At 61.0% G+C, this 11,005-nt stretch overlaps 1 protein-coding gene across 1 annotated transcript; it reads right to left on the reverse strand.

Moving 5' to 3' along the window:
- Nucleotides 1-53: 53 nt before the first annotated feature.
- Nucleotides 54-10,510, reverse strand: GALNT6 (polypeptide N-acetylgalactosaminyltransferase 6). Its single transcript, XM_068212671.1, has 11 exons — nucleotides 10,376-10,510; nucleotides 6,988-7,580; nucleotides 6,063-6,235; nucleotides 4,637-4,786; nucleotides 4,302-4,536; nucleotides 3,237-3,354; nucleotides 2,936-3,136; nucleotides 2,344-2,475; nucleotides 1,049-1,150; nucleotides 785-937; nucleotides 54-633 (listed from the first exon to the last, which is right to left on the reverse strand). Exons 2-11 carry the CDS (start codon nucleotides 7,473-7,475, stop codon nucleotides 520-522), a joined length of 1,866 nt encoding a protein of 621 aa, XP_068068772.1. The 5' UTR covers nucleotides 7,476-7,580; nucleotides 10,376-10,510; the 3' UTR covers nucleotides 54-519.
- Nucleotides 10,511-11,005: the final 495 nt, after the last annotated feature.

Genomic DNA, 11,005 nt, shown 5'->3' on the forward strand with positions numbered 1-11,005 from the left:
ACAACAGTAATAAAACTAAAAATCGAACTTCCCTCCCCCCCCCCCCGCCTCCTTCCTCGAAATCCAACGTGATTCCTAAGGCACAGATCCCAGCTTCTCCCATTGCCCGCCAGGAGCCACCGCAAGCCCCGATCCCCTCCCTCGACTGGAGGAGCCCCACGGTCACCATCGTCCTCCTCGCCGGATTTTCCCGCCCAGATTCCACATCTGGGGAGGCGCATCCGCGTTTTTAATGCCGGATCTGAACTGAAGAGTCTCTGGCTGCAGCCGGGGTGGGGAGGACGAGCGGCGGCTTCCGAGGAGCATCCGCAGGAGCGTCCCCGCCACGCCCGCTGCGTTTCGGGGTCCGTGGGGCGCCCCCGGCAGAGCCCGGCTCCCAAAAGCACGGGATTCAGTTCAAGGCAACCACGAAATGCAGCATATTTAAGGCTTTCACGTCTTAAATTAAAGCAAACAAGGAAGTTTTTTGGATCCTGGTTTCCTGAGCGTGGCCGGCGCGGCCGGGGGCTCCGCTCCCTTTTAGGTGAAGGACCAGAGCTGGTGCGGGTCCGTGAGGTCGCAGGGAACCAGCGCCGGGTGCTTCCCCCGCGCCGTCAGACACATCCCCGAGGCCAAGTTCTTGATCAGCCGGTTCTGCCGAGAAACAACCCAAGCGATCAGTGAGCGACCACGGGGCGAGCACGGGATGTGAGCGAGGGGAAACAGCCCCGGAGGAGCAGCGCCGTGGCGGGCACGGTGCCGCCGTGCCCAGGGGCGATTCCCGGGACGGAGGGGGTCTCCTCACCTGCGCCAGGTCCCACTCCTCGCTGGCGGGCACCCGGCCGGGCTTCCCTCGGAACTGGCACTCGCCCAGCTCGGCCGTGCCCGCGCCCCCGCGCAGGCACAGCTCCTTGCCGATGTTGTGGCGCAGCTCCCGCTGGCTCGTGTACTCAAAGTACTGCAGGAAGAGCCAACGGGGCCGTCACTGCCGCGCCCCGGGAGCTGACCCCCGGGGGAAAACGGGGGGGCGGCAGAGGGGGAAATGATGGGGATGCTTTGGGGGGCCCACCTGGTTGCCCCCCAGCCCGTGGCAAGGGTACATGATGAGAGGTTTCCCACCGTGGTTGTTCTCCCCAACGTCCAGGCAGCTCTTGGTGCCCTCGTTTTTTATCTGTGGCGTGAGGGGAAAGAGAGGAGTTGGGAGGGGAAAAGAGGTGGTTGTGGGGAAAAGAGCGGGGAGAAAAACGAGGGAGAGAGAGGGAAAGAGGGGGAAAAAGATGGGAGAAAAAGGGCGGGGAAAGGCGATGGGAACGGGGGTGAGGAGGGGAGGAAAGGGGGGAAAGAGAGAAAAAAAGACGGGGTAGGCGGAAAAAGGGGCAGGAGTGAGGAAAAAGACGCCGGGAGAGTGGAGGAACGAAGGGCTCAGAGGAGCCGGGGTAGGACCGGCTCGGGTTTGGCTGTGCAGGGCTCTGGGTTATCGCCGTGCAAACACGATCCCGGCACACTCCGGGTCCCGTGTCCTTTCCAGGACATGAGGAACGCCCGAGCCAACGCCTCCGGCACACGGAGCAAAGGGAAAGGCACCCGGGCTGAGGTTTCAGGAAATAAAGGTGAATTAAAAGCTGGATGAGAGCCAGCACCCAGCACCCGGCTGTCACTGGGCCGGCTGCTGTCACATCGCCCTGGCTGAGGAGGGACAGACTCAGGATCCAACACCCAGCTTGAGGGAAAGGGCTTTTCCAGCCTCAGGGGAATCCCATCGTCAGGGGTGGAGCTGGAACCCCTCATCCTGCCTGTCCTCAGTTCCTTGGGGATGCAGCCAGAGCTCCGTGTCCTGCTGTCCCCAGCTCCCTCAGGGACGGAGCCAACCCTCCACATCCTGCCTGCCTCCACTTCCCTGTGGATGGGTGGCTGGAGGTGGGGTCCTGCCTCCCACCCGTCCCCAGATTCCCTCGGGATGGAGATGGAGTTCCACATCCCATCCCCAGCTCAGTTTTTCCAGCCCTCCCTGTGCCAGGATGGTGTCTGGGGCTCAAGGAAGTTTTCAGCTCTTCCCCCGAGTTCAACCCAAATCCACATCCCCACGGGTTCCCCACCCTGGGACTCAGCCCAAACCAGCTCTGCCGGATTCCAGCTTAGCCGGAGTCCAAACCGGCCCCGCCAGGCGGTGACAGATGAGGTGACAAACACAGCGAGCGGTGACAGACACGGGGACAGACGCAGTGAGCGGTGACAGATGTGGCAGCACCAGCTCCCCCTCCCCGGTTTAACGCAATGGCCCCAAACCCAACCCTCGGGCAGTCCCCCCGGCGGTTCCCAGCGCAGGGCCGAGCCCCGGCGTGCTCCGGCCATCCCGGCACTCACTGCTCCGTAGAACGTCGGGGTCAGGTCGGGCACGAACATCTCGGGGTACACGTTCTGCAGGTACCAGGTGAAGTTCCTGCAGTGCAGCCGCTCCCGCAGCCTGCGCCGCTCTGTGATGTCGCCAAACGTCTTCTGTCGACAAAGTCACAGGCGAAAATTAAATTCACTTCAGAAAACAGTAGGGAAAATCCCCCAAAAAAACCCTTTCCAGGTTGGGGCTCAGAGCTGGGAGTCACCCCAGCTTTGCCATCATCCCTCATGGTGTGACCAGCACCAAGACAAGTTAGGGGGGGTCACCTGGCAGGTACCCACAGGCTCCCCCAAGAGCTCGGAGATATTTTGGTGAAGAATAAGAAGTTTTGGTGTTGAAAAAAAAATTAATTAAACAAAAAATTCATAAACACCAATGTTTTCCTACTACGGAACATTCTGGCCAGAGGGAGAAAGGAAAAAAAAAAAAAAAAAAAAAAAAAAGGCTTTTGGCTACTTTTGTCCACCTGTCTGGTTTCCCGCCCGCTCCTGCTGCTCAGGCAGAGCTCCCAGCAGGACCAGCCCTCCCAGTAGAAGCCGCAGCCCCCAGTGTGTCCAGTACCTCTCTGGCCATCTGGGAGGCCTGCTGGTTCCGGCGGTAGAAGATCTCCTTGTAGTCGTCCATCCAGACCTCGGCCAGGCGCACCTGGTTCCGGGAGATCACCTGGGTGCCCTTGGGGAAGGTGTGGGGGCTCTTGGAGCGGAACACGTGGCCCACGACGGAGCAGGGGATGATCTCCACCTGTCCCCCGCACTGCCACACCTGCGGGGAAGCCACACCTGAGGTGGGGGGGTCCAGCCCCCGGGCCCCCCAACAGGGAGCTCCCTGGAGGTGCCCCTGGAAGGTGAGCCCCCGTCCTTACCCTGAAGGACATTTCCACGTTCTCACCCCCCCAAATCTCCATCTGGTCATCGTAGGAGCCAATGTGCTCGAAGTAGGACCTGGAGATGGCAAAGAGGCCACCTGCAAAGGTCGGGGACCTGCAAGGGGAAAAGAAGGGGTAAAACACAAATAAAAGAGCAGAAATCTGAGTTTTGGGACATCACAGCCCCAAAATCAGAGTCCCCCTCCATCCAGCTGTGGTGGCTTTGGTGGACAGGCTGGGCCTGGCTGCTGGGAGGGGACAGAGGTGACAGCGTGACACGAAGGGGCCTCGCTGCCAGCTGGATTCAAAGTGAAAAGAGGATATTGTTATCAAAACCCTGTCGCCAAAAAGAGGAGGAGGTCAGAGCTTGGTGCCCCAACCCCTCCTCCCGCTTCTCTAATCTTTTCCATCTGAGGCTGGAACAGAACCTCGCTTTTATTCAGGAAAAATAATAAACCCCAAGGATTCGCTGAGCTGCTGGAGACGAGGCACCGCCGGGAGCCAGGTGCCCGGCTGGAGGTGAAAGGGGCCTTTATTGGGACAGGAGCGTCGCCCAGGTGACCCGTGCACTAAGCCAGCCCCGCGGCCGGGGTGGGGCCGGGCCCGGGCGGGGTGTCCGGTGTCTCCCAGTGGGGGCACCAGGGAAAACCACTCCGGCTCTGTCTGCATGTAAAACAGAGGGATAAGAAGAGGGGTTTTGGTGCAGCCCGATCCACAGGGGACCGGTTCTGTGCGGGGGCACCTGGGCATCCGAGGGCGAGAAGGTACAGACAGCAATTAAATCCTCAATGGGCGGCTCTGCCGGAGCGAGAGGCGGCTGGAGGAGATTCCAAGGTCCGTTTTGGCCCCGCGTTCCCCAAGCCCCAAGGGAGGTTTGTCCTCCACCATCCCCCCCAGCTCTGACACGAACTCCCTGCCATCTCCCACGCCAAAATCCCACGGGAGAACCCCGCTGGGAAGGGGCAGCACCGCCCGTCCGGAGGCACCAAAACCAAGGAAAACACCAATTTGTTGGAAAACAGAGCAAATCCAGCTGGATAAAAAGTCCCGTGCTGGGCTTACTTGATGGGGAATGTCTCATCCTTCCTGCGCTGCCTCTCCCGCGCGGGAACGACCTCCCAGCCGAAAGTCAGGCTCCAGTCGAAATTGCCCCGGCTGTGCTGCTTCCCGTTCTGGACGGGCTTGGAGAACTCGAAGGTGTTGAGGTCAATGGTGGCGATGTCGGGGCTCACGACGGCCGTGGGCTCCTCGGCGATGCGGGACAGGAGCGGCTCCAGCCACCCGTGGAAACACTCGCCTGGGACACGGGGCAGGGCTGGAGCGGGGACAGCGCCACTCACAGCGCCCGGAGGCTGGACACTCACAGTGTCACAGGGTGTCACGGGGCGGACACTCACAGTGGGCATCCAGGAAGGTCAGCACCTCCCCGCTGGCCACGCTGGCCCCCAGCAGCCGCGCCGTGATGAGCCCCTTGCGCTCCCGCTGCCGCACCACGCGCACGATCTGCAGCTGCTCCACGTAGCGATCCAGCTCCTCCTTCAGGTACTCTGCGGGTGGGAAGAGCATCCGGACCCATCAGAGAGGAAGGTGTCAGTCCCTGCATCCCACCAGCCCATCCTGCTTCCCCGCCCCATCCCATCCCATCCCATCCCATCCCATCCCATCCCATCCCATCCCATCCCATCCCATCCCATCCCATCAGACCCTGCAGCTGGGTTTGGGTTCAGGAACACCTGAGCCTTTGCCCCAGTCCCAAGTGTATTTTTGGCTAAAGAAAATGAGTTTTATAAGGGTCTAATCCCCCCTCCTGTCTAATCCCTCTCTGGAGAGGGACTGGGGGTTGACAGGGTGAGGAGGTCACATCCCTGCGTTTGAAGTGTCACCAGGACCGAGCTGTTACTGAGGGAAGGGACAGCGGATGCGGGGTCACCAGAGGAACCCGGGATTTCTTGGCAGATGCAGCCAAGCCAGGACCTGGAAACGGCCAAGTGGGAGCTGGGACCCCGAGAAAAAGCGTCCTGGGAAGGGGACCCGAGTCCAACCCACGTCTAGCCACAGTGGGAGTCGAGCTCTGGACCTGAGGCACTGTGAGGTTCCTGCTCCTCGGGAGCCCGTGGGTGGAAAGGGAAAATTTATCTGGAACAAGGGCAGAGTCCGCTCCTCCCTGCGCCCTGACACTGAACCTCGCGTTAATGAGCTCTGCGTGCTAATTAACGAGGATTACAGCTGGCTGAAGATGGAGGTTTGTGGGGCACCTGGTTTGTCCCCAGGGCAGGGTTAACAGTAGTGCTGGGGAAGGGAAAATCCCAGGGCCGCTCCAGGGTGGATGTGAAACAGGGAGCACCTGCTGGGAGATCCCGGGATGCTGGGAGCGTGAGCCGCTGCTCCGAGAGGCTCAGAGCTGCTGCTTCCAGGCTTGGCAAGGGGCTTGGCATCCCCTGCATCCTGCTGATCCCACATCCTGCCATGGATCCTGCCTCCCTCTGGCCCCCGAATCCCCCCACTGCTCCCTCACAGCTCCCTGTGGCTCCTGCATCCCTGTCACTCCCCCATCCCACCACAGCTTGTCCTACCTCCCTCTGGCATCCACATCCCACGTGGCTCCAGCATCCCTCTTGATCCCACATCCCATCACAACTCCTGCACCCCTCTGGCCCCACATCCTCCCATGCTCCCTGCACCCCTCTGGCCCCACATCCTCCCATGCTCCCTGCACCCCTCTGGCCCCACATCCTCCCATGTTCCCTGCACCCCTCTGGCCCCACATCCTCCCCATGCTCTCTGCACCCCTCTGGCCCCTGTGTCCCCGTGGTCCCCACCCACCGTCGGTGCTGGCATCGTCCACCAGGATGACCTCCCGGAGCAGCCGAGCCGGGGACGAGTGCAGGACGCTGTAGACTGTCCGGAGCAGGGTGGACCAGGCCTCGTTGTGGAACACGATGACCACGCTGGTGGTGGGGAGGGGAGGGCAGCGCTTGAACTTCTGGTCGATGCACCTGGGGGATAGAATGGGGGTGATGAAGAGGGAGGCATGACTGGAGTGACCCCCCGATATCCACCCCCCCCACTAAACCCCACAGCTGCAGGGGACCAGCTCTGGCCCCTCTGGACTCGTCCCTGCTTTGATTCCCATTGATTTTGGTTGAGTGAGTCCCATTCCCGGCCTCCGTGTCCCCCCTTTGTCACCGCTACACCTGCTAAGCACGGATAATCGCCTGCCGGCGTGGGGGGGCTGGATTCCTCCATCCCTTTCAAGGCTTTTTCCATCCCAAATTCCCCCCATGTCTCCCCCATCCCACCCCTCCCCGCGGGCCCCGCTTTAATCCGGCAGCCCCTGGCCGAGGCTAGGCGGGGAAATCTCTGGAGTTTCCCAGTTTCCCTCCCCCCCCACCCCAGCGGGGTCCGGGGCTGTTCCACTCGGCTAAGAAAAGAAAAAGTCTGACCGCTGGAGCCGCTGGAATAAAGGAGGGAGAGGAGGGAAAGGCGGGGAGGTGCCGGAGCCACCAAGCAGGTACAGGGAGACACAAAGAGCTTGTTGCCATTAAACCCGCCCCCAAGGGGCCAAAAATAGGGAGAAATAATAATACATAAATCCTTTTTTTTAAAGCTCTGTCTCCACTCAGTCCTCTGCCAGTGCTGGGTGACATCTTGGCCACAATCTGCTTTAATTTCCTCTACAATTTAAGGGAGTAAGTGGCCATTTGAAAGCGAGTAAGCGGCCCCAGGGGGGTTTGGGCCCGGCGCTCACTCGGGGGGGCGGCTGTCGGGGCCCAGCGCACGCTGCAGGGAGATGCGGTCGCTGGCGAAGGCGTTGAAGCAATGCTTCTCGTAGCCCCGCTCCTTCTCCTTCGTCTCCTCGGGCGTCCAGCGATCCTTCTTGAAGGCTTTTCCGTCGGCCCCGGGGCTGGCGGGGTCCTGGGGGGGCCTCTCCATGAGCGGCCGCAGCTCGGCCGCGGTGTAGACGCCGGGCAGGCAGGAGCGGGCGCTGGGCAGCGGCTCCGGCGGCGGCTCCGGGGCCCCGATCTGCAGCCGCGGCATCGAGTCCCGCAGGTCCCGCACGGCGCCCAGCATCAAGTCCAGCACCTGGTCCTTGCCCTGCACGATGTTCCGCAGCCACGGCTCCTCGCCCGGGTCCTTGCTCCCCACGTCCTTCTGGAGGATGAAGAGGAAGAGGACGAAGACGGCGCCCGCCAAGGCCACCTTCAAGGTGCTGTAGCGGCGGCGGAACAGCCTCATTTTGGGGTTTTGGGGCGTTTTTGGAGGGTTGTCCGGGCTGGGCTGGGGGATTCAGGAGTGTGGGGGCTCGGGGCGCATCACGGTGTCCTGCTTTGCTCCAGCGACCTGGGGGAAGGAGAAACACCTGCGGTGAATTCCCGGGCAGGATGTGCCCCGGGGGCATCCCCTTGATGTCAAAATAAAGATTTAATACACTGTATTCAATATAGGTTATAGTGTACCTAAAATAGAATCTATAAATATGATCAACTCATGCAATAGTTTTGTTAAGGACCTTAAACATCATCCAGTCCAACCACCTGCCACGGGCAGAGAACCTCCCGCTAGACCAGGTTAATAACAAATAACATAATAACACAATAGCAACATAATACACTAATATATTGGCATAGAATTATAACATTAGTAACATATTAACATATCAATATTACAATACAATGTTAGTAATATATTAATATGGCAATATTATATTAGCAATATGTTAATATAAGGTTTGGCACAAGTGGCACCTGTAAAATGCATTCCCCCCCAAGACTTCCAGCCCCTAAATCCATCCCGAAATTAAAACACCAGGAAAAGTGCGGGTTATTAAAGGCCGGAGTATGTGCCACCACCCCTCCCTCCCCCCCCAAAAAAAGTTTGTTCTGGGCCTGATCCAGAGGCTGCAGCCTCCCCCCGCCACCGCCCCTCGCACGCCGAAGTTAAAATAGAGGCAAAAATTGCCATAATTTTTTTGGCCGCTGAGAAAAAGCCTTTCCCTGGGCATTTTCCTGCCTGCGAAGGGAAACTCGAGCAGACCATGCAGTGCTCCGGGTTCGGCGGAGTTGGAGCAGCAGGTTCGGTGTCCGGTGCCGTGTCCGGTGCCACGGCCACCGGGAGCTCGGCGCCAGCTCCCGAATTTGCCCCGGCATCCGTCGGAGCCTCTGAGCTTTCCACCACCCCCAAACTTCCCGCGGCTCCTCTTTGTGAGCCGCGGCCGCCGGAGCATGGACGAGCCCGGCGGGATCCATTCACCGCCATCTCCTCCTCCTCCACTTCGGGGTCCCCCCCCTTTCCCTTGATTCCTTTTTCCCCTTTTCTTTTCATTCTCTTGGGAATGGGGCGGGGAAGGGCACCTGCCACAACTTCAAGGGCGAGGAAGTTTGGGCTGGGGAGAAGGAGGAGGAGGAAGGTCCCGGGGTCCCCGCTTTGAGCGCCGCGGGATCAAAGCTGGACCACGCTTCACTGCCAAGAGCACCCGGCCCCATCCAGCGCGGAAAAGTAGAACTGGGGGAAAACCATCAATCCCCTCGTGTTCCCTGCCATTTCCTCGGAATTTCTGCCCGAAGCTGAGCGAAGGTGCCCCCACTCTGCTCGTGCCCCCGAGCTCCGAGGTTTTCATCGCACGGCGCTGCCGTACAACAAGGGGGAGGGAAAAGCAGCGGATTTGGGGGAAAAAACTCTGTTTCCATCAACCCCACAACTCTCTCAGCTTCCTTCCTGCCACGTTGCTAATGAAGCTCGTTAGGTGTCGGTGCTAATTAACCCCAGAGGGACACTCAGGCGTGCAGGGGGAGGGGCACAGGTTGTGCCCAACAAGAGCTGCCGCTCCCGGGGGGGCCCTAACCCCAACCCCCTCCTCAGTCCCTTCCCAAAAAGGGCCAAAAAGCCAAATACAAACAAAAATTTCCCCTTCAAAAGACTGGGATGGATTTGGCATAGAGCTCCACGTGAGCTCCTGGTGTACCTGCACCCTCCGCTACCTGCCCTGCAAACTCCCAGGTGGATTCTGCTCCATCCCATCCAACCCATCCCGAAAATCCCGTGTTGCCACGGGGCTGGCCCTGCACCCTGGAAAAACAACATCAAAATCACCCAGTGGAGCCTACTGGGGTCAGAAATGGGGGAAAAGGGGTTCGGTGGGAATTCCAGGAGCATGCCCCGTGATGTGGGAGGGAGGGATGGTGGGAAGAGGCGGAAACGGAGATATTCTCGTGGAGGAAAAGAAGGAAAATAAATAAAATACAAGTGAATTGACACCGACACTGCCGCAGGTGAGGTGGCCACCAGCTCCACGTGGCAGCGAGCCACGATGACATCGGGAGGGGCAGGGACGGGGAACAGTCAAGAGCGGGAAGTGGGGTGCAGCAGGATTGCTCCCGGAGGGATTCAGTTCCAGTGTGAGGAACTGGATGTGCTGGGGAGTGCGAGGGCTGGGAGCTCACAGGAAGCACGGTCCTGTCGAGCTGCCCCCATCCCTCGGGATGAGCCCAGGGGGTCCTGGAGCCGCTCCCGGGGTGTGGGATGGGAGCGCCGGGAGATGGGGGCTGTGTGAGGGTCTCTGCCCCGCCGGGGGCCCTGGGGTGCCCCGTGGGGGTGATAGGGGCCGGATCCTCCCAGTGCCCTGCCCAGAACTGCCACAGCCCCTGGAGCCGCTGGGCTGCTCCGGGGGCTCTATCCGGACTCCCCGCGCCGGGGGGCTCCATTCCAGGACCACCTGAGCCCCCTTGCACGGAGGGGCCTCTGCGCCGGGACCCCCGAGCACCCAACCCCCAGGAGCGCCCCTCACCAGGACCACCCTGCTCTCGCTTCCCCCGGGCCGAGAGCTCCTCCTCACCGAGAACCTCCTGTCTCCCTTGCCGTGGTGGGGGGCTCCGCACCGAGACCACCGGGATCCCCAGACCTCTTCCCCCGGGGCAACGACTTCACAGCAGGACCCCAGACCCCCTTACCGCAGAGAGGGGCGCCGCACCACGACCCCCGGGACCACCGGACCTCCTTTCCCTGGGGCGAGGGCTGCCCACGGGGACCCAGGGACCCCTTTCCCCCGGCAGGAGCCCGGCACTGGGACCCCCTTACAGCAGAGGGGAGCTCAGCAGCGGGACCCCCGTCCCGTCTCGTCTCGTCCCCTCCCTTCTCACCGGCTCCACAGCGGCTGCGGGGCCGCAGGTGCGTCCGGGTGGGGCGGGGCCACCTGCGCTACCTGTCCCCGCCTGCCGGGCAGGTGCACGGGCGGGGCCGCCGCGGTCCTAAAGCCGCCCGGCCCGGGAAAAACGCTGGGTCCTAAAGCCCCCCCGTCCCTGGAGATACCGGCCGGCCCCGCGCCTGAAATGGGGTGCTGTGCTGGGACCAGTAAGGGACTGGCACTGGGGACACTGGGAGCTGCATGGGTAGGACCCCGCGTGTACTGGGGACCAGTAAGGGACTGGCACTGGGCATGCTGGGGACCGCAGGGATTTATGGTCATGGCTCCAGGTGTGCTGGGACCAGTAAGCGCTTGGCACTGGGCGTGCTGGGAGAAGCAGGATGGCCACGGGGAAAGCCCCGGGGGGACGGGCCCGGGCGGGATCCTTCACCCAGCCCAGAATTTTCCTTTGGCTCCGGCGCTGAGTGAAGGATTTGGGAGATTTGAGCTGGAGTAGAGCGAGGATTAATCGGGATTACTGGGATATTAGCTGGAATATTAACTGGTTTACAGGGGATGAGGTCTCCGGGGCACAAACACCCCTTTAGCCCCAAATTAAAGAGCTAATAAGCTGGATTAAGGTGTG

This window comes from Anomalospiza imberbis, chromosome 22 (genome assembly GCF_031753505.1).
Source record: "Anomalospiza imberbis isolate Cuckoo-Finch-1a 21T00152 chromosome 22, ASM3175350v1, whole genome shotgun sequence".
Lineage (NCBI taxonomy): Eukaryota > Metazoa > Chordata > Aves > Passeriformes > Viduidae > Anomalospiza > Anomalospiza imberbis.

Coding starts and splice junctions, on each gene's coding strand:
- GALNT6 (XM_068212671.1), bottom strand. CDS start 7,475: ATGAGGCTGTTCCGCCGCCGCTACAGCACCTTGAAGGTGGCCTTGGCG. Junction 3,355..4,301: donor GATGAGACATTCCCCATCAA/GTAAGCCCAGCA, acceptor TTCCCCTTGCAG/GTCCCCGACCTTTGCAGGTG. Junction 2,476..2,935: donor CCTCCCAGATGGCCAGAGAG/GTACTGGACACA, acceptor CTTTGTCGACAG/AAGACGTTTGGCGACATCAC.